The 23,063-nt window shown below is 39.0% G+C and overlaps 2 protein-coding genes across 31 annotated transcripts in view; one reads left to right on the top strand and one right to left on the bottom strand.

The window, feature by feature from the left end:
• Positions 1-15,125, bottom strand: part of dst (dystonin) — a 93,185-nt gene extending 78,060 nt beyond the window's left edge. For 17 of the 24 annotated variants that reach the window (XM_067522647.1, XM_067522639.1, XM_067522633.1 and 14 more), the window contains exons 1-4: positions 14,788-15,124; positions 14,408-14,439; positions 13,134-13,322; positions 9,809-10,022 (exon numbers count right to left, since the gene is read on the bottom strand). In XM_067522647.1, the coding sequence (XP_067378748.1) occupies positions 9,809-10,022; positions 13,134-13,322; positions 14,408-14,439; positions 14,788-14,971 (619 nt within the window). In that variant the 5' untranslated portion in view covers positions 14,972-15,124. Of the gene's footprint in view, positions 1-8,533; positions 8,730-9,808; positions 10,023-10,290; positions 10,477-13,133; positions 13,323-14,407; positions 14,440-14,787 lie in introns of those variants that run through there. The other 7 variants (XM_067522476.1, XM_067522467.1, XM_067522492.1 and 4 more) reach the window with 4 other exon arrangements.
• znf451 (zinc finger protein 451) lies at positions 15,026-22,313 on the top strand. 7 transcript variants are annotated; one of them, XM_067522691.1, is made up of 14 exons: positions 15,026-15,156; positions 17,309-17,451; positions 17,542-17,602; positions 17,812-17,895; positions 17,986-18,099; positions 18,693-18,804; positions 18,936-19,086; positions 19,191-19,317; positions 19,431-19,590; positions 19,889-20,036; positions 20,133-21,625; positions 21,711-21,773; positions 21,900-21,971; positions 22,165-22,313. In XM_067522691.1, the coding sequence occupies exons 3-14, from the start codon at positions 17,546-17,548 to the stop codon at positions 22,203-22,205; spliced, it is 2,622 nt and encodes an 873-aa protein (XP_067378792.1). In that variant the 5' UTR covers positions 15,026-15,156; positions 17,309-17,451; positions 17,542-17,545; the 3' UTR covers positions 22,206-22,313. The 7 variants fall into 7 exon arrangements, with proteins under 7 accessions (XP_067378792.1, XP_067378818.1, XP_067378809.1 ...); XM_067522667.1 differs by lacking the exon at positions 15,026-15,156 and adding an exon at positions 16,028-16,378; XM_067522699.1 differs by lacking the exon at positions 15,026-15,156 and adding an exon at positions 16,952-16,970.
• The last annotated feature ends 750 nt before the right edge of the window (positions 22,314-23,063 follow it).

Below are 23,063 nucleotides of genomic sequence, written 5' to 3' on the forward strand. Positions count from 1 at the left end.
ATATAAGCCTCTCCTGAAAAACGCATTAATATAGATTGGCTGGGCAAGTATTCCAGGAAACTCTCCAACTTAAAGCTGAAAAGTCTATTGTCACCCAACTACTGGACATGGTCAGCAATAGGCTATTGTACTGGGCACATTGCACCGGTTACTGATAACAGGCGTTCTTAATGGAGTCACTTTAACATTAGCCAAGGTCAGATGATGAGACAGCCATCTGCTCTTCATGTTAAAGAGCTTTAATGGTAGCAGTATAAAGTGAAGAAGAACTCGGGAGCAGCTTTGAATTCAGTATACTATTACATTTGAGTTATTTCTGTAGCTGAGCTTTCAAAAAAATCATGAAGGTGAGTTTAATAATGTGGTGCCCTCTTGAGGCTCTTATGAAAATTAAAACGTAAGTATACTCTGATATCAGTCTTTTCTCCCAGCATCGAAAACAGAGATCATCATAAGATGAAAGCAGCAGTAATTATTAGAAAAATCATAGCTTTAAGAAATCACTCTCCTTCCCCTAAGTTGCACAGCTTTATCAGTTTGTATACATACAGTGCAGTAATATGGCCCATCGTGCAGACACATATTGCATCCATTATTGAAAAGAATTTCACTTATATTTAGATTTTGTGAATACTTTCCTCATACAGCTCAACTAAATAAATCTGTTCTTGTTCAAACCAAAACAACGTCCGATAAAGATTATTCTGACAGTTACTCGAAGTTTAACACAAATACATAACCCCAAATTCATTGTAAAACACAGAGGACATGAATACATAATGCAGACATGACTAATAAATGAGCAAGTGTGGAATTTACTCTGACTTTATCCGTTTAGAGGGGAAACCCCCCACAGTAAACAGATCCTGCTGCTTTCCTTATATGTGCAGTTGATTTGCTTACAAAAAATGCCTGAAGGATAAGCAAGATTGATTCCCTCATGGTCAATTAAGAAAAAATCAAACCGGAAATTCTCAGGGGACTTCTTCTTTTTCCTTATTAGGATCAATCAAATATCATCACATATTCGATCACAGTAAATGTGTGATGTTTATTTTATTTTAAAGGTATCCTCGTATGGTAAAAAAGCTCCAAATCATAATAATTGTAATTACCAACTAAATGCACACACACTATGTAATTTTACTGAAAAGCTGAGGTTTACATATTCATTCAATAATGTTCTCTGTTTGTATTTCTGGTAATTATATGACTCACAGTCACCTGACATCTGGGGACATATTAGAAACATGTTAACCGACAGCCTGTGACCCCCGACTTTAGTGGGTTGATATATGAAGCTCACAAACAACAACTAACATCTTTCTCTTACGTCACAGTTCAACTTCTTGAAATTTAAAACCTGTCAAAAATGCTGTCATTCAAGCCTCCTGCAAAAGTGCAAATAAATACCATCATAGGAAGTCGAACTGGTAGTAATTAAGGTATTGTTTACAGTACAGTAAGATGGGCATAAGGTTTTGTGGCCAGTGTGTTCTCTTTAGCCCAGAGTTCACAGCAGCATTCACACAGACCGTTACAGAGCTTCTGAGACACTTATTTGTAGACTTCAGCAAAGCACATGTGCAAGGCTATAAATAGATACAACCCTAAACCACACTGCCCCTGCAACTGCCGGCTACATAATCTGTGCCATAAGGGATGTACTTCAATTTGAGTGAAGTAAATGCTTGTAGTGAAATGGACTTTAATGAGTTTGTGGATTGGGCCTCTTTCTCATTGCAAAAGGAGCATTTATTAGATGTTAGACTTTGTTGGTTAGTACTAAAGTAGATTCAGGACATGACAGTGTCTGCATATATGAATGACTCAGGACTGACGGAAATGTAACCAGCAGCAGGACAGTCAACACAGTGTGACACGTTCATTACTTAATTTTTTTTGTTTGTATGGAATGTCAAGCACAGGTGGTGGGTGACACCCTTCGGCGTGCTGTTATGTCAGGATGCCCAAAATATCCCCACATTCTGAGGAAAGCAAAGCCAAAAAGTCTTAGCAATCAAAATGCTCCCCATGTAATCCTCTTGACCCGCAGGAAATCAAAACACACATAAAGACTAAACTGAAAAGTGTCCAACTTTTCAGCCTATGGCAAGCGCTAACTAAATATCCTGGCTAAACAGCTCTCATTTCACATCCCTCATGTCACAAATAGACAAGTGAGCAAAGGAACCAGAGCTTTGTTTTAAGTGCAAGCCTGTGGGCTGCAAAGCAATAGTCATAGGTCAATAGGACAGGACCACAAATATCTGTTAAAATGTTCATGAGATTCCATGGAATAGATATTGAAACATATCAATCTAGATAAAAGTTGACTGACAGACTGCTCACACTGTTCAGTTTTTGAAGGTTTAGCGTACATTGCCTTTTATAAACAGAGCAGACTGATGACTCAGCACAAAATGGCATTTCCCACCACATTTTAAGAAGAACATTAGTACTAGGGCTAGGTAATAAACAAAGTAAAAGGAAGACATTAAGGGGGGGGGATTTTTGTGGACGCATTTTTGTCATTCTCTGTAAGTGAGAATCCAACAGGCAGACTGTCTTCTTAGCAGGGCAGGGCGACGTCTGAAGTATGTAACTGTAACAACTCAGTGATTGAAACAGGTTGCCAAGCCTTGAAGGCAACCCGTCCTGCTAGCCTTTGCTTCCTCTTAAGCCTAGATACTAACGTCAAGGAGAAACCAAATTTGTGCAGGAATGAATATTAATAATATTAATATTTGTTTGTTGGTATTGCCTTTCTGCAGTGCTTTTTTGAGGAGTATCGTCTATTCAATAGGCACATTTTGAGCCACAGTGGGTATATTTTTAGACTTCAATCAAAATGATACCTTCAAATAAAATGACTTAACTGTGGCTTATGCAAATGTAATGGCACACAAATGGTATTTGCGCACATACAATATGCACAGACACACATTTTGTGATTTTTTTTGTTTTGTATTGTGAGATCAATGTCCTTATCATGTCCCTATTAATATTACTATATTTTGTATCATTCGGTTTCAGACTGTTGATATGTATACCTCAATAACGCCACCCATATTACATTTCAAGCACGGAAATGTTGTATGACCCATAATAAAAAACAAAAGAGGGAGGAGGGGAAGCTTGCATTAGCTATCACTGTAGAAGCACTCAGCGAAGTCAATGACAGGAAAGGGAGAAGTGTTAATGGGACATCAAGTACACACACTTGATGTACCAACACACCCACGCACACACACACTTGCTAACACTCCAGTACTAGTATGCACATGTGCAACAGCTGCCACATTTAGGTGAATATTTTTGCACATGAAGAAATGTTTTCCTCCTTTGACTCAGAAATGTAAGCAGTTCCACTCTGTATTATTTAGAGGGGCATAAGAGGGGCTAAATGTATCCAAGAGAAATCAACATGATATTCAGAACCCAATTACCCTAATCATAGCTAGTTTCCATGAGCAATCGAACACATTTGCAGGTGAGTGTGAGGTACCCACCTTCAGCTTTTACCACTTAAAATAACTTCACTTTAATAGCAATACAATTTTCATAAACAGATACATAGAATATAGAAAGATGATAAATTGAAGGGAAAAAAAGTTTCAATTCTACCGAAGAAATAAACTAAATCTACCTCTAGCATGTATAGATGCATCTGTAGTGTTTCTTTTATATGTTAGCTTTTTTCTTGAAATCTTTTGACCAGTTTGTAACTTTAAACTACACCCACCGAATAATAGCTTTTTCCGATATGTGCTTGGATGGAACAATGGAGCTGCTCATTTCTTGGCCGTCTAAGAAAAAGTGCAAAAAGAAAATCTGTTTTCTGCTGCTATTATGGTTTTTGTTTCCAGCATAAGCTGCATTCAGGATAGAAGGGTGGAGCTGCTGGAGTGGGAGAGGAAAAGCTACGGAGCATGAGTCAGATGCAGGACAGAGATTCACAAGATGATCTCATGTGAGAGGAGGTTTAGTCATGCTGGTCTTGCCATCACCATGACAGCACATAAATACTACATTTAGAAATTCAACATTAAGCAGGCTTACTTGAGACTGCATTAAAGACTTTTATGATAAAACATCATACTATATGAAAAATATTCATCATATGTATTGTAGATCGACAGTGCTTGAGTGTCTCCATGATAAATGTATGATCATCACTATTGACTGGGTCTTCAAAAGGCTTAGCAACAAGAACAAAAGTAGGTTTCAACATAGGTACTGTAGATACAGTGTTTTTCATATGATAAAGTGATTGACAAGTAGTTTCTGATATGCGTTATTGTAAGATTATGGCGCTCTCAAGTCAGCTTAAATTGGAAACCAATGCAAATATCTAATACACTTAATGAGCCATTAGCACTTGACATGGCACATAAACATAATTAGACAGCGTAGTGATCTAAAGGATATTCATTCACATTTATTGCTCATGTTGATTTTTCCAAATGTCCAACTGGTAAATACTTCTTATAATGTACAGGTGCCAAGTATAATCCAATTGTTACCAATAATCAATATAAAAGATATAAAATAAAAGATACAAGAATTCAAGAAAAATTAAATTTCAGTTCTTTTACAATGTATAATTTCAAATAGAGACATGACTGGTTGGTAGGCGAAATGTACTATTATGTACTCCAAGCACTTTAGTATATTTGTACATTTTCTTGCAATTGATATTGTCTGTTTTTAATCGAGTCTGTAAATCAAGAAACATTTAAATACATGAAATAAATTTCTATTATCTGTAAAAAATCTTTGTTAGTTCATTAGTGGCCAGTTGTCTGACTGTGCATGCACCATATCGGTGCACAAACATTTCCCTGAATAACATGGAAGGAGACCACCTTCCAAGTGAGGCTCCATGAGTTCAACAAAAAGCCCAAAACAAGCGTCAATCAACTTAACACATGAACAAGTCTTCGGAACTTGGACGCTACTTGCATAAAAACAAAGTTTCTTTTGTATGGTAGCAGACAGTCTCCACAGAGGCAGCCTGCTGCATGGCTGAGCTACTCAGCCGTTTGAATGTGATGAGTGGGCTGTCGACATAGAGCAGAGGGGTTGGGCTAGGCAAGACCCAGAGGATGGACAAAGGCAGTGACTGTGCAAAAAACACAATCCTCTCTCACGGATTCCTGTGTTTGATATTATAGAATAATAGGAGGTGAAAAAATAATAAAGGGAGATTTTAATAATTGTAAGTTATTGCTAATTAAATAAACATATATCTTGCATACAAGATATTAAAGAGATTAAATTAGAATGCAGGCTGATTCACAGACTGAAAATGACCCCACCCACCTATACCACACAAATTACAGAGCAAACTAACCATCCTATAGACTGGATATATGCTGCATGTATAGTATTTATGTTATGTATATGTCTTTTGTTGCTCCCATAAAAGAGCAGAGTCTGTAACAGTAAATATATTTGATATATAAGATGCAATCACAAACTTTAAAAACAAGGCCACGGTTGTACAGCAGACTTCTAGGAAGATTATGTTAATATAATTTTCAGATTTGGCAAATGAGCTTTATGAATGTTTTCTTATCACTTTTTTAAGATTCTAGGGAAGTGTAAAATGACCCTAATTATTGAAATATAAATGTTAAACATATCTCCCCATCTTTAACAAGATAATTAAATGCACAAAAATGCCACAAATAGAAATATGTGAATTGGCGCAGAAAAGCAGTTCGCCAGCTCGGAAAAACAAACTGTTCCTCCAACTTCACTTTAACATTTCTGGCGATTTTCTGCAAGACTTGATTTCTTGCAAGACCATGTTCCTTTGGGTCCGTCTTTAAAAATTCACCCATCCTCTATCTAATGAAATCATCTATGCTGTGTGGCAACTTAAAAGCATTATGAACTGCAAAGAAAACTGATTGAAGCACCAAGTGTCTAATCCACTAAATCTGTCCTGATGTCAGAGGATGTCCAACTGTTGGGAAACTCTGTTTTCCCCTTCATGCTGAGCGCCTACCAAGCAGGCTTTGCGAGAACAGCGTGATCCTTCAGAGCCACTACCCAATAACATTAACTGTTGTATGTGGGTAGAGAACCGTGTATTCAACAGTTTAGAGACTTTATTAGGCCCGTATTGAGTTTCAGTGCAACCGAAAGGAATTCTTCTGTTAAATGTATGATTAGCTCTAATACCTAATTAGTGTGGTATTTGTACAGCTGGAGAAATAAGAACTACAGGCATGTTAGCAGTCAATGGCGTTTCTTAAGCTTAGTCACAAAAAAGTAGGTAACTCACCTTTCTTTCAGCTCAGCGGTACCAACTATGTTTCCTTATCTTGAAAATTGCGGTTGTATTTCCTAAACATTCACTTAAGGCCATGGTGAAGGTGGCACCTGACATAACACATGGCACTGTGCAATAGTGTACAGATTTTTTTCCCAGCTATCTCTTGTCTGCAACTGACAGCTATAATAATCTCTGACGTGTTTGATGAATACAAAAACAAGCCAGACAACAATGACAAGCACCTACATAAACATAACCTCGTAATTGCAGATAATGCTTATCATAACTGTCTGAACTTCCACAATTAAATATGTAACTGATCCAATCCTACAAATTTCTGTTTTCTACTAAATACTTTGCCCACAGACTGTTGTGTTTACTGGTTCGTTTGGTTACTGTTAATGATCCTTGTATGAAAATATAGCTCTTTGATACTTTTTTAATCACACGGAGAGAAGCTTGGGGCTCTGGGTGATCCCATCGACTGAAAATAAAAAAACAAGTCTTTTTATAATACCAGCACCAGCCAGCGCCCTAAAGAAAAACATCTCTGAACTGAAGAACCTAACAAACGTTTTAAAGAAACAAAAAATATGACTTAAAATTAGTTTGAATCTACATTGACAGCTAAATTCTTTTAAGAATATAGATTATTTTGTAGGCCAACATGAATGCATATTTCTCAACCTTATTACACAGTCAAGTATAAACCAATACACCGCACATTGTGGTATATATATAATTTTTGACCATCAATTACCTCTCGTACACAATTATGTCGGTCAATTACATTGAATTTCTTCATTATCATTATTCATAAAAACAATCAGTCTACCTCTTTCCAAAGAAGGTATAAATTTAAAACGTGTATAAGCCTGGTAAAGTCTGCCATGAGGACCCAGGTGGAAACGGGGTTGTAGGTGAGTACCAATTACCTCATATGCCAATCTCTGTGTTCCATCAGGATCACTCTGATGCCAAAAGTAATACATGCAGTGTATTACCAATACGCTACAAAACACTAAAAACTGTTACAAAGAAACAGTTATTGGGGTAAACTTGTTAACCTTGAGACTACAAAATATTACAAACATAATTTTTACGAGGCACCAATACTTCCGGAAACATTTGAGTTTGTTGATAAAACTATCAACAAAATACAAGAGATTGTCTTACCCCTCCTATAGAAGTCCATTGTTCATCCAACAACTGATGGGGAGCTGAGTAATACCCCAAAACCAGTACAACGCATGTAAAATCTAGCTGAAGAGTGGTAGAGATAAAACATAGAAAAAGAAATAAAGCTGTGTGTCACTGCTCCTCTGCCTGAAGAAAACAGATCTCTATTGATGCCATGATGATCATATGATCCCATTAGAGTCCAATCAGGGCATTTAAGCCTTATACACAGCTGACTGCCCCGCTGGCTACAATACTCAACAGCTGAGAGAACAAGCTCACGGCATGCCCGCAACACAACAATCCACGGTATACGGCATTTATTGTTCTTTATTTGCCTTAAACGAAAAGGGAACACAAGAATTAAAACTGCTGCTGACGCTTGGAATTTATCTTTCCAGGTCGGGCCTGGAGATGCATGTGTATGACTTTTTTCAACAAGCTCCAGCTGTCAAAGAGAAACTGAATAACATAGATATCTTAACTGTGATGGATTTGCTCTAATTAAAGAGGAAATAAACTCCAAAAGAAGCAGGTTCACAAACTGACATGAGCTAGGGACCCGAGCTAACGCCTTATCCTGCTATGTCATTGTCCTGTCTGCCTCCAGATCACTCATAGATCACTCAAGCACTATGCAATCAGTAATACAATGCTGGTTGAAGTAGTGCTATTTCTACTGGTGATCAACCCAAAACCGAAACAATACATTATTTACACTGTGGGAATATAGTCAAAGTTGATTTTTCCATCTAGATCTTTGAATGTGACAAGCAACAAAGTAGACAGCTGCCTTCATCCAGCTTGATCAAACCTTCTCAAGACATATTTCAAACTACATATGTTCATATTCCAGCTAAACAATCACAGTCATAATGAAGCCTTAGCCTTTGCTGCTACAATTCAGCCGAAATGTGATGTCATGCAGGAAATATTCCCACACTGATCCCCAGCCAGTCCCCAAACAGAGAGGGGGCAGGCTGACGTTTATTGAACTGTCAAGCAGCAATCAGGCTATTTCTTCATTGTCCCAAAGTCTAAACAATATCCAATCAGCACTGATCCTACCTTTGTATTTTTCCAAAACATCCTCATAGGCTTGGAGATATTCCTGTTCGTCCGAGAGCACATAAGCCCGCTGTGCGTACATTTTGAAAGGGCCTCAGAAACTGGACATTCACCAGCGGTGGACAGGGACACAGCGTGTGTGTGTGTGTGTGGGTTGGTGTGTGAGTGAGCATGTGTGTTTGCGTGCATGTGTGTGTGCTGTGGACTCAAGAGTGATCGCTGCTGTTGTTGCACTAGAGGAAACGCCCTACATCCCTCCCTTGTCTGCGCTGTGTCCAATGGGCGACACTTCCTCCCGGCGTTCGGCAGAATGATGGGAAACACAGGCGGACAAGCTGAGCTGCCAAAAACGCCCGACTTATGACGCTAAATAGACCCAAAACTGCTGTAAAACTACAGGAAAATGAGATTGAAATGGTATGATCTCATCACAAGAAGATAATTCGAATTCGCGCCACTAAGTTAAAAAAGAAAAAGACTGGATTTCTTATGTTTTACAGTGGGTCATAAGAAATGCTTTTCCTTGTCGTTTCTGTACCGGCTCGTAACGCGGACCGCGCTCTTTTAGCCCACGTGCCAAAGCCTTTACACATATTAAGAAGAATGATGAGCTTGAATTAATGTTTGTGTGGAGTCAACGGATCATCAGCTGTCACACACACAGACTGACACTGAAAACTTCCCCTAGTCCTCTAAATCCAGATCTGATAGCTTAGGTTGCGTTCTGACCGGGATTTTACAAGGTGACATGGTGCCAAAGTATCATTGCAGAGATCATTATAAAGCAGTTAAGTGTTGTAAAACTTAAGTAATCTAAGCAGTTTATCAAGTGTGAAACAAACAGGAGTCCATGCCGAAGGATGGATGTTGTCTTGGCTTTTATGTCTGAATCTAGCAGCCTGACTTCAATTGTGTCTATGTGCGTCTTTAAGCAAATAATAAATGATGCCTTAAAATTAACATTTGAGCTGCTGGTTTAATGAGTACTTTATAGGGGGTTGACTCACAGGAAAATTCGGTTGCTTTTTTAAAATGTCGCTTCGTGGTCTCTCCATTTATCCTCTGGTTAATTTTAAAGCATAAGAGCAGACTAAAATACCCTCACATGCACCATAAACGCACCGCACTACAGACCCTGTTTGTGTTCCCCGGATAAAAGTGGAGATACCAGGAAAAGCAATAACGCCAGTGTCTATGAGTTCATACTCCATATATGTATCATATTTAATGATTACGGTACATCTGATAAGCGGACAACACGGAGCTGCCCCTCACCTGCGATCCTGAGCACGGCTCTCTCTGCCGGATCAAGCACGGATCCTCCCTGGATTTTCCTCTTGGATCGCTCATGTCTGGGCAGGTTCCAGGGTAAAGTGTCCCCGGGAGCCGGTGATGCCGACCCCGATTTAACACTGTAATCATCCTCGTCTGAGAAATCCGCCGAGGAAGACATGGAGCAGTGCAGGGAAGGGTTCCCCGAACTGGAGCTCTGAGAGACAAAAGAAAAAAACAATGATTGTCTTCACGCACAGTCAAAAGGAACGCAAAACCAGCCTAGGAGCAGCACGCACAAATCCCATTCTTTCTCACCATCGCGGGTCAAAGTGCGTAATGTGAGCGCCTGTAAGGTGCGCGGACGCTCCGTGACAAGAGCCACCGGTTTGCAATAACACATAACAATAAAAGATTGAGCCAAATAAAGCCAATATAAAATGAACAGTATCTGGCTCCCCCGCCAGGTCAACAACAAGACTTACCACTGTGTACATGGAGACCCAGCAGCTGAGAAAAAATAACAATCCAATTTGTGCGTTATTAGCTTCCACCTTTTCCACACATTTCGTGCGTCTATTTCACAGGGTGCCACGCCCTTTGAGGGATGCTCCGGCCACGAGCTCGTCCCTTATCGGAGCATTAAGGATGCGAGGTGATGTCAGATCTCCAGAGGGCTCAAAGGATGGCACGCTGCGTACTGTCGAGGCAGAGCTGCACCGTGATGGGAGAACAGACTGCATGTGTCTCCGCGTCATACCCGGTAGCCAACAACGGCAGCTCCAACCCAGACGGTGGTGTTAGAGCGCCATCCCTGCACATACTGTAGGTGCTGGGTGACTACAAATACCTCAAAGGCAGGGCTACTACACTTTGTTATCACAACAGATGTACAAGCCATCTTGAGCTATACTGCTGAGAGCCCAGTTAGATAAGTTCTCCACTGTATGGGGTGTTAATTCAGTAATCAGATAAATACATTTCTCATTTTAAAATGTCTCATTGCAACTGAATCGACCCTTTCCAGAATTATGTTTGAATAATAATAATAATAAACCTTGATTTTGTTACAGACAAAATAACTGTAATTAGAGCTGAAAATAACAGTCACTGACTGAGAACATTATAAACAAATGACTTTCTGTTGCAATTTCCTGCCTCACCCTGACACACCTGAGATTGAGCAATAGAACAAATGCAGGCAAACACAACGTGATGGAGAGCAAGGAGGGTGGGGTGCCAAATAGCTTATGTGATGACACTTCTTCAATGGTAAAACAGTATAAAGAAGAAATCATCTTAATTTTTAAAAGGTAAACCTGCGAGTGCTTCATAAAATGTAAATGTGATGGATAAAATTGAATTCTACAGACTAAATAGCAGTAGTGGTGGGAATCTGATCTCGGTGCTGTATCATCATGAGTCTGCAGAGCTGATAAAAGCAACACACTGCTAATATTAGCAGCCTTTTTATCATTACATTAGCTTTTATCAGGGTATAACTCAATGCTGGAAAGGGAGCTTAGTGTTGCCATTTTTCCCAGCTTTCTGCTTATTTCTAATTCCTCCTACTAAAATGGAAGAAAAGTTAATACTCTGCATTATAAAGTAATTAGACTGCTATAGAAATATGTTGTCCAGCGCTTGTTTTACAGGTTCCTTTATATAATAAACAACTGCACGGAGATAATGTTTTATGAAAGACTGTGGAGAAGGACAACATTGTGTCGTATTAGTAAAGTTTACGAATACAGTGGATACAGGGTGTGTGTACAAGGGATCAGTTTCTATTAAGCAAAATAGAAAACATCAAGATCTATTAATGAACTATTCAATTCATGACAGTGCTTTAGACTGTGTAAAATGGGCAAATACGTTTATTTAAATAAATATATTCAGGTAAGGGTCATTCAAATGAATTATTTGTTAAAATCACACTGAAGGCAGGGCAGGGGCTGTAGTAGCACGTCTCTTGTGTGAATGGTGACTCAGGTCCTGTTAAATATGGCAATAAGAAAAAGCACCAAGCTGTTTGTGTCTGTTATCTACAAGTTTGACAGGTTTGAACAGATCGGTAGGTTCATTTGAGCACAGCCAGTTCCAATATAAGTGTCGTACTGAGTTTCACAGATGTAATAGCTATAGATTTATATATTTGCTGCAGGGATAAAAGTTGGGGAGGATAATTATAAGTCTTGATACAAAAAGTAAAAGGCATTCCAGTATTATACGTCCAGAATTATCCTTATTACATGGTGTTTTGATGAATGTGAGAAAGCCCTTTTCTCTGGAACAAGAAGAAATATCCTCAAATCAGTCCATTAGTATATACAGAAAGCCCAACAAACCTGAACTAAGTCAAACAACTCATTTATGTCCATTTAAATCCATATTTTCAGTCCAGTTCAGTGTTTCTTCTGTTCTGTGATCCTGTAATCCTATACCTTTCAATGAAAAAACTACTAATGTTCAAACCTTCAAATACAATCCATTTAATGATTAACATACTAACTATTGTGTTAATGTTGGTCTTGTACAGTTACCTTTACAATGTAGGCTGGAAATAAAGTATGTGAACATAAGGCTGAATGGCAGGGAAAAAAGCTACCAGGAGTTAGCAGTCCTGGGCCCAATTAACTAAACAAGTTTTCAAATCACTGCTATTCAGCAGTTGATGCAGATGATGAATTCTTAACTAGGCCTCCCAACAATAGAACTCAGAAGATTTCAATCAAGAAATGTAGATTTGAATAAAGGTTTACATCTCCATCAGTCAACAGTTAGACTGTAGAACAATGACCCACTAAACACTAAAAAAATAATACAATATAATAAAAACACTAGAATTGCTTTGACCTTTTGAAGGGAAAAAACATTATTAGAGAGAATGCATACCTGATAGTGTCAATTATTGCATAGATTCATGATATTTAAATATATTATATACTCTGTGATTTATTTATTTAAGATAACTATTGCACCTCTTTTAACACCTTTAGAGACTGGATGCCAAAGTGAAAACACTAGATCGTGGGTATTATCACAGTACTTGTATTTTCCTTTTAAATGCCCTTAATATTACTTTTTCCTTCCATCATTCGATGAAGAACTAAGGACCAAGACGAAGAACTAAATAATGCCCACGGGGACACAAGTTAACACTACCATCTTTTCTATAGACAAACACTTGCCCTCTGTCCTTGAGCAAGTTAGTGAATCCTTACCAGCTTCAAAGGTACACTGATGTCCCTGTGGAGGGGAGCAAGCAAAAGATAGTATCACTTTATCATCAATGTTAACCAAGGTTACAGTGAAGGGGAGTACCTACAGGTTTGCGTGTTGGGGTGACTTGTACAGATTGGTAAAATTCAGGCAGGACTCTCTTCTTTACTTTGCGCTTTCTGAGAGTTGATGATGAATCAGGTTCACTCTCTGGAACCTCAACCAGATTGGGCTTTTCCTCTGTCACTCGGGCGTATATGCTCCTTTTTGCGTGACGCGGACTGTGCCTAAAGCCCTGGGAAACATGAACAAAGGATAAGCTGACCACAGATTTAACATTCTGCAGGCAAAGCTTCATCATAATTTCAATAATTGTGATGCAAAACAGGCAAGTGCAGAGCAGTACTCAGATTAACTGATATCATTACCACAATACTGTAACAATTACGAGTCCATTCATACTCAAAAGTATTCACGTCAAAAATATTTACAAAACTTAAATGTTTTTCTTTAAGAGCTTTTAACTATGATAATTAATTTGCTTGAAGTTAATGATCAAGAAGATAGTTCTTTAACATTAAAACTCTGCTACTGTCCCACTATTGTGTCCTTGAACATGATATTGAGTATGTCCCTGTATCAGGACAGAGTCCGAGACAGAAGAATTCAGTGTCGATGGTAATAAAACCTGCAAATGAAGCCAATATTTTGAAATTCCAAAACAATGAATAATCACAAATCCAAATATTTTGTTTTTAGTAAATTACTGAATATATGATCAAAATATTTAGGGTTTATTTATATGTGCTACAATTAGGCTAGAATAACTATGTGCAACTCCTTTAATATTAATAAAATGAAAGCAAAATAATTTTGAAAGACCCCAAAAGATTAATTAGCCTAGAACGGTACGCTGGATTTATATATGGGTTCTTGTGACTTTAGGGCTACTTTAATTTTTCTCTGTAGTTTTATTTTGAAAGCGAAGTGCCTAAAACGGAAACGGATCTACTTGACGCATTTAAAGATAGTAAAACATGATGGCCAAATGCAATACTGGTGATAAAACTGTGGAAGTCTATGTCTGAACCTATGGGGTCTGAGAACACAATGAAAATGAATTTCAATCCAGCTTTAAGAATCAAACTGCAAACTCACCCACATTATTTATTGATAACACATGCGCATTGCGCACATCGTGATCCCTAAAATAGGCATGAAGTCAAGAAAATGGATCTTTGGGTAAAACAAATAGGCTAATATACTTTAATAAAGCGGTAGCCTGAACAGTGTTTAATCACATTATACACACAAATTCTCTATTTCTAAACTATTAGGCTACATATTAGAATCAAACAATATGTAAAAAGTTGATCCTACCTCTGATCGAAAATGATGCGTTCGTAGGCCAACTACAGGACAGATAACAGATGGTAGAACAAAATGTTATAATGTAACATTAATTATTGAATATGACATACCACGCATTCAGCTACACAACCGTCCAATAATAGGCAACTTTGAAACATTTCAGACTAGTTTGATTAAAACCTCAATTGTCTTCACACACACACACACACATATTGACACCTTCACGGATGCCGCTCGTTGCCAGCTCAAACTGCACCTGTATATAATGGCTTCTGACTTTGCTCTTGGCGACAACATAAATCGATTATAAACACAGTCTGAATGCACATTTTAATACACAGATATGAGCAGTCAGGGTGAAAAGATGCCCCCTGGCCTGCGCTACTCACCGCGGCTCTTGGAGCGACCGGAGAGTACAGATTTTATTGGATGCTTTCCATCACGAAGCCTGCGATGCCAGCAGCAGAAAAACAAAATTGTGGCAATAGTCCCGAGCAAAAGCAACAATAATAACAGCACGCATTGAATGCTATACGGCCTTAAGAGAACCAAAAACGCCGCAGCGATCATCATAAGGCGAGATGTAGGACAGATCCCGCAGCCTCAGACAGCTTGCTCCGCTCCTGACGTTATGTCGCTGGAAGCTCCAGATGAGAATGAAGACACTGACTGACATAGGTGAAGCGTCGCACAGCAAACCTTGAAAAGCGTGCGGGTTCAAAGCAGACAGCCCAGAGAAATGATATCATTTTTGTGAGGTACAACGCATGAGTCAGCAGAGACGCAAGTTTTATTTATTTATTTTTTCTACCAGGAGCAGGGAGACTCAGCAGATTCATCTGAGCATCGCAGTAATCTGCTGCAGAGACGACTGCCCAAAAGGATAATGATGTAATAGGCTACTGGTCAAAACAGTATGTTGATATATGGAGTCCTACACTAGGTCTCTACGTAGCTCAACTGTCCAGAGAAAGGTTATAAAGAACATATTTAACATTAGTATACACCCTAAATGTTGTTTTTTATATTTCTGGTAATAGAGCTATGTGTTAGTTGTTATAACTGCATTTCTCTGTATAGGCTTAGCATCCCTGTAAAATGAAAACCTTGTTATGCTGACAGGCCCTGAAATGAGGTACGTGGTATGTACAAATATGGAAAAAAATGGAAACTAAATCTAATCATAATCCACCAGTGGTTATGTAATTTTTTTCGGATGAACTGATATCATTTAGAGCTTTTTTTAATCTCTAGTGAGATGAAAGACTCGGGCACAGAAAATGTGATGGTAGCAGAAAATGTTGTTATTTGCAGCTTTAAACAGGTAATTCTCTACCTGTATCAGAAGCCCAGATTGATTGAGACTTGATTGTATTGTAGAGCCTAGTATGTTATTCTGTTACATATACAACAACAGCCATATTTTTTGTGCGTGTTAAAATGTATCCATGTGTACGTTAAATATTATTTTTTACATGCTGCAACAAAACAAAAATACAGGTCGCTACAATACGTAATACAAGATAGTATATGTATAAGTATATGGCCATATTCATACAGATTAAATCTGGTAGACATATGTCCAATTGATGTATGTTAATGCCAGATATCCGAATAGCTGTAAATAAAGTTCTACATATTATGTATCCTTTTTCTTCATGAATAAAGTTAGTTGCCAATCGTTTTGTTCTAAGTTCGACGATTCACCCGACTGGCAGAGAACGCAATATTATTAGTACGATAGTTAGCGACAGCGTCACACTTCGGCCCGCACAAGGAAACTGCAGACGGGCTGGGTTTGTCATCGCGTTTGTCTCCGGCTTGTTAGCCTATTAACCCCGCCCGGGCGGAACACACTGCGTAGAAAAGGGGCACTCCAGTTGCACATGACGTCCAAGACCCGACTAGCTGCATTTATTTTGATGTCAGATGTTGAAGCTAGCAACCACTGTTTTAACTGCGGAGTCAAGGGGAAAAGCGGTAGGTAATATGACGCTTTGCGTCGTTAATCGTGTGTTCCAACTGTATTTAACTAAACTAACCCCAAACCAAAATTAGTGCGTTCACTTTATATACCTAAGGTACAGCTAAAGCCGTTGCAACTGCAAATGGCAGTAAGCTACCGTTAGCTTATCCGAAGACTGGACGTTACGGAACGTCTTGGACTGCTGTGAAACTAAACCTCCCACCCCATGATTTCTTTGATAATAAAGTTAAAGTTTAGGCAATAGTTGATAATCAAGACCAGTCAGAATGCAGCTCGACTTCCCAACAACAGGTCTGGTTATGTCACGTTGGTATCGTGTCCGTGTAAAGTAGTTAATGTACGAGTTTCAGGGAGGACATACCGCGAAGTACCTTTTTAAACCCTAAATCAATGTGGCCCATAAGTAACCACTGTGGCGCGGAACTTCTTCTTCGCTCATCGCCATGAGTGTTGTTCAGGAGTTCGGTTCTCAGTGCTGCCGCAGCGGGCTGAGCGGTGGCTATGTTACAACAACAATACTGTTGCAGTTTAGCCTCCACCCACCTACGGCAGCACAGGGTAGCAGCTCGCTGACACATTGCCTCCGTAAGTTGAGGAAGAAATTATTTCCCCCATGTCGAATTTTACATGAATTGCATTGACTTTAAATACATTACACCAGAGTAAGTCGAGTTTATGTCTCTTTACTTAACCCTGATTTGGGTGCGAAGTTTCCTGATCGGTGGCTGAGTATAATAACTTGTCGCACATGGGATGTACAATGTATTTTTTACGTACGTCGTTTTGGAAAAACCTGTCCCAATGATAGCAACCTGTTCCATGCCTGATAGTTGTGGGTGGGCAGCCAGCTGACTGTGATTTAGTTTTCTGCAGCTGTTACTGTAGCTAATCACTAATCGAGAGGTTTTTGCTCCGTTGTTCAGGTGTAGCAAACACTGCAAAGAGGCCTATTGGAAATACACAGCTTTCGGAACACGTCCTGATGTTGCCTGACGTTCTCCAGTCAACAGGCCTAACGCTAGAGTTTCAGGTGGAGGAGCAGATTGCTGGAACGTTACAGGCGCTGGTCTGTCTGACATACGCTAACTACGCGCTCACATGCATGTTCAGTCAGGGCTGGAGCTTCAAAACCTACATTTGTTTTGTTTTTTCTCAGTGAAATGTCTTCTCAAATTCGAGCAGACGAAGATGAAGTCGAAGAAGTGGAGTTTGTATCGGTAAGTGATGTGTATATACTACTACTTCTATTAGTACAACTAATAATTAATACATTCATAAATGTTATCCCTGAAAAGAGTAAGCTGCTGACCCATACACCACATCTGTTTATATCCTAGCCATGTTATAATTGAAAAACCCCAATGAACGTACAAATCTAGATGTGTTTTGTAACCCTGAATAACACGGTGTGGTCTACCTGCTTCAGGAGGGACCCCTCAGACCAGTACTGGAATGTATTGATTTGCTGAGTGACAGTGATGATGAGGGTTGTTCATCAATGGCAGGCAAAGTAAGTGGCTGTACAGACCACTTTTCTATGAAATAGTGAAAAACCTGTCTGGATCTTCATACATCGTTGTCATTGTCTTTTCTGCTGTAGCTTGAAGATAAACTCACCCGCCATAAAGCACAAGTTACATCTACACTGGACAAACTAGCACATCAAGTGGCTATAGAGAAAAAGGAGCGGGCAGATAAATGTAGAGCTTTCAAGGTAAAGATGTATCCTTATTAAACGAACTGCTAGAATGTGTTGCTCTTTAGGTTGTAATGTATAAATACAAAGACAATTGTATTCTACTATTGTTCCCATCAAAATATTAATTTATACACAGCAACATGTGCAGTGAATGCCTTTCGCATTCTGTAGGACCTACCTTGAATAAAATGATATAATCACTTTACAAATGCACAACATTTTATGTATTCACTTCCATGCAAAAATGTATTACACCCTTAGTCCAGTACAGTCTGTAGCAACAGTGCTGGCATAAATATTAACGTCTCTAATATCTGCAGTTGTAATATTTTCTTTTGTAACCGTTATACATTAAACTGCTAGCATGGATTTCCTTGCTCTGCTGGGGTCAGTGAAAGCCAGGTGTAGCAACAACAGTGCCGCCCTGTGGGTAAAATGGAGATTAAATAAATAAATGATGCAACCTAAAGTGCAGAGATGAACAAACAGCAGTGTATCTGAACATTAAACAGTGTTTCCACTGACATTTTTCTGTCATATGGCAGATGTGTATAAGATGGCATAAAACATTCTTTTGCCTTTGTCTTTATTTTTTTTTCTTTTCTTAGGAGAAGCAAATCTTACAAAGAGCTCATGGGCAGCAAGAGCTGGCATTCACTTCTACAAATGGAGTAAATAAAGAAGCAAAGCGCTGTGTAGACATGTGGTTAAAGATGCCAGGTCTGATGCCAGAAATCTTTCATCTTTTATCAGTACATTTGTTGTTGTGTGCTGCTGCAACAACCCACATGTCACACAAGTTATCTGATAAGTGACACTGTGATTTTATTGTCCTTTTGTTTTTTTCTTAGGTCCTCAGCCTGGAATGATCAGCAGTGGTGCTGGAAGAATCCATAGACCCGCTGCTTTTGCCAGAAATATTTTAACTAGACAGACCTGCCCGGTAATCAACTGTGGTCGAGTTTATGACAACGCATCTCTCCTTGATGGGCACTTAAAAAGGTGATGTGTGTGTGTTTCTCTTTCTGTTTATTTCATTGTAGGCATAACAATTTCAGACATTGTCTTGAGTACAAATATGCTGAAGTAAAGTATTTGGTCTGCAGGTTTGATCATTCCCCTTGTGATCCAGCCATTACCCTTAAAGGAAGCCCATCTGAGTTCTTTGCATGCGTTACCTGTGGTCAACATTTTCAGACCAAGGGAGCATGGAGGAATCACATTGAGACAAAGGTTCACGCACCTTAATGCTCTTTGGATTTTTTATTATTACATTTTTGGATATCACAACTAGCTATTGATTAATAGGAGTAAATAATTCTAAACCATTCTGTTGTGATCAATAGTTGTCATCATCTCCTTCTGATGGTCACGCCGTTACTCAAAACTATCAGCGTATTGTGTGTTTTGCCTGTCCTGCCTGCTATCTCCTCTTCAACCTCCGAGATGAGTGTCTTCAGCATATGTCAGCCAAAAACCACTTCACAGATTCACTCCCAATGGGTGGTAAGGTTTATTTTCATTTTCTCTACATGTGCATTAACACATCTGCATCAAATACCCAAATCAGTGTGCACTGGTCGAAATATACCTATAAAACAGTAACATTTAACGTCTTTAATATTAGTATTATATCAGTTTAATTGCCTCTATTCCTGAAGAATTTGTATATGTAATTTTTAAGAGCATATTTAATAAGGGAATTTATTTGGTATTTGTTGTGACATATTTCACATAAGATATTAAGAAGGAACTCCAGAGTATGTGAGCAAGATTTATACACAATTTTTCTCATCTCTTAAAGAGCCCAGAGGAAGAGCACTGCCAGTTCCTGTTCCACAATATGTTAAGAATCGTCTTATCACCTTGTGCAAAGATGTAACTTTCAATGTCCGATGCTCTTTATGTCTCAAAATACTGGTTTCACATCAGACAGCCCAAGCTCACTTTAAGTAAGTTTTCTTCTTTGTTATTTCGACATCCATGTTATACTGAATTGCGTTATATGACAAATATGATACTTTTTGTGGTCTCTTTTTCTCCTTTAGTGTGTACTGCAGACAGGGCTGTGCAGTGGCCCAGGCTGTTAAATCGATCGTGCAGGTAATGAAACAGCTGCAAGTGCTAGGGCAGTGCTCCCTCTGCTGCAAAATCTTTCACAACCAAGCTGAAATTGAGAGACACAGAGAATCAACCCAGCATGAAGTGGAAGTCAATCCAACAATGGAGAGAGCGCTTCTTCAGTACTGCAGGTTTAGCGAAATTCAACACACCCAGAGGGCTAAAGAGGAACAAAAGAAAAGACAGTCCACTGGCCTTGAAACAACTTTTCAAAAAAGAAATGAGATAAAGAGTGATTGTAAAGATTTTCGAGCTAAACGGCGAAGACTATGCCTCATTGCGAATGGCAGCACTAGTAGAAACTCAATAACAGCATGGTACTGCGAATGTGGTCTTCAGTTCTCAGAGGAAGCTGCAGCTTGTAAGCATCTTCTGGCTGTGAACCAGATTTTCCATCAGTGTGGCGTGTGTGGCAAACACATGGGAGAGTCATCAATTACCCGTCTGCACATGAGTCGCTTTCACGGGGGAGCTCATCTCTCCAACTTTCTCTTCTACTGTCGAAAGTGCAAAGTGGAAATGCCTCGATATGAAGATATGTTGTCCCATGTGTCAGAAGCACACAGTGGCCATACCTACTTCACTGAACAGGAAGTGACTGAAGAGGCTGCAACAGTCGCCGATGCAAAGCCATCCACCAGCAGAGACGTCAGGCTGCATTCAACCTCCAAGAACACTGAAGAGCCCTCCTCTTCAAAAGCAGAGCAGACTTGGATGTGCAGGATGTGCGAGGACATCTTTGATTCCAAGGCCGCTGTCCACAAACACTGCAGCGACGTGAGCAGTCACAGCTTTCAGAGATACATATGCGGACATTGCCCTCAGAAGTTCTTCAAAGAGTCCACTGTGCGTAGACATTGTATGAATGAGCATGATGGGCAGATGAAAAGCTCCCACTTCTGTGGCCTCTGTGACAGCATGCAGTTTGAATCTGAGGGCGAGTTCTTGGAGCACTACAAGAGCCTTCACAGCAAGGATTACTACTGTATGGATGATGTCGAAGTTGTTCAGCCTGTGGTTGCTGAAAGTATCACTCAGCTCACATGTCCATGCATGGGTTCAGAAAAAAGGAACGAGGAAATGAAAACTACATATACACAGTGCATGAGAAATCTGGCCACTGAAGGAAAATGTCAGTATGTGTGTGCTCCTTGTGGTGTAGCTGTGCCTTCATATGCACAGATCAAAACTCATGTCCACACAAAACACACAGCCTTGAACCTGGACAAAACCTTCAGTGTAGAATGCAAAGCATGCCAGGAGAGTTTTATGGATGTGCCGAGTTTCCATAAACACTATCACGCACAGCACTGCATGCTGGACCCATGCATGAGCTCTAGAACCTGCAGAGAAGACATGAAAGCAGAACCCCGCACAGTAAAAATACTCAATGCTGTGGAGATTAAACCAGACAGCAATGGTAAGTAGTTTTATTTTCATTTTTTTTTAACATTTATTATCTATGATTGCAAGCAGGATTCATTCTATCTGTTTGTCATCTACAGAGATTGAAGACGAAACACTGAAGTTTTTGAACATGGATCAAACCAACAGAGAGAGTGAAGCAGGTAAAGTAGGCAGTAAATATTACACAGCCACGTGTAGCATAGTGAAAAAGAAATAACGATGTGAATGTAAAAGCTGAAGTTATAAAATTCCTTAATGAACCAGCTGCACTTTCCTTCTGTGTGCAGTGGTAGATGATTCAGATGAAGAGATGAAGCGTGTACTGTCTTTGAGCGCAGAAGAAGCAAGAGAGTCAGCAGGTATAATATAAAGTGTATTGAAAGTAATAAAATGTGAGGAAATTGAAGGGGGTCTCATAATTATGAATAGGTAATATCATTATTATTGTTATTATTATTATTATTATTATTATTATTATTATCATTACAGTTACAATTCTTGGTGGAGATTTGATCTTGCATTTTATATATTTTTTATTTTTTCCCTTCTCAGAGCTGGAAGAGGCTCTTAAAAGAAGTCTAATGGAATTCTGAGGACCCAAATTCTAACTGTGACACACTGTCCATCAGGCATTATATAGATCTATGTTTTGTACAAGGTCATTCTGTTCAGAATATGTTAAATAAATGTTCTTGTTTAAATATTTCTCCCATTTTAATTGGCTTTAATTTCATTATAAGTTCAATTGATGAAAGTTTCTCTACAGTATAAATTCCGATCATACTTATCAAATTCCTAGTTTTGGAAGATTGGTTTGTGGCCATTCATTTGTGCTCAGTCCACTGTTGGTGTGTTGGCCCGTGCTATAGATGGAATCGATGACATTGCAAGATGCCTGAGCGTAACTCGTGACCACAGCACTAACTGTATCTGTAGAGAGTTACAATCCAGTGAACTCAAGTCTTTTCCAGAAATTATATTTGATCATATCAAGAATGAAAAGCACTACTTTTTGTTCATATTTTTCAGCTCAGGAGCCATAATTTGGAACCGAGGATAAACTGGAGTAAAATAAATTCACCCATCTGGATGAAGGTTAACTTGAGAGACTTAGTGCCTATTTTGTTTGAAATAATTTTTTTGTTGCTGCCTCGACTATAAACTTTAACAGTAAAAGTCCTGTTGTGTTCGGGCTCTGTCGGTTTTCTCACGTATTTTAAAACAGAAGCTGGACAAGAGTTTTGTTTTTTTTTTCTTTAAAGTAGATTCACATTAGAAATTGGTGCATTCACAGCCTCTGTGTAAACATGTATCTTGTGTCCATTGTAAATGAGTGTTGTTTGTGTCTTTGCTATGTTATGCACTCTTAGCCTTTTGTTCATTGAATTAATTCTTGCAAATATGATTAGGTCAATTTAGTTATTAGATCAAGAAAAGTGTCAGATACTAAA

The sequence above is a fragment of the Channa argus genome, chromosome 1 (genome assembly GCF_033026475.1).
Source record: "Channa argus isolate prfri chromosome 1, Channa argus male v1.0, whole genome shotgun sequence".
In the NCBI taxonomy this organism is placed as follows: Eukaryota; Metazoa; Chordata; class Actinopteri; order Anabantiformes; family Channidae; genus Channa; species Channa argus.

What these genes read in the sequence shown, in the direction of transcription:
- znf451 (XM_067522691.1), top strand. Translation starts at nt 17,546, where the DNA reads ATGTCTTCTCAAATTCGAGCAGACGAAGATGAAGTCGAAGAAGTGGAG. An exon ending in GTTCATCAATGGCAGGCAAA is followed by an intron (nt 17,896 to 17,985) that starts GTAAGTGGCTGT and finishes TTTCTGCTGTAG; the next exon opens with CTTGAAGATAAACTCACCCG. An exon ending in CATGTGGTTAAAGATGCCAG is followed by an intron (nt 18,805 to 18,935) that starts GTCTGATGCCAG and finishes TTTTTTTCTTAG; the next exon opens with GTCCTCAGCCTGGAATGATC.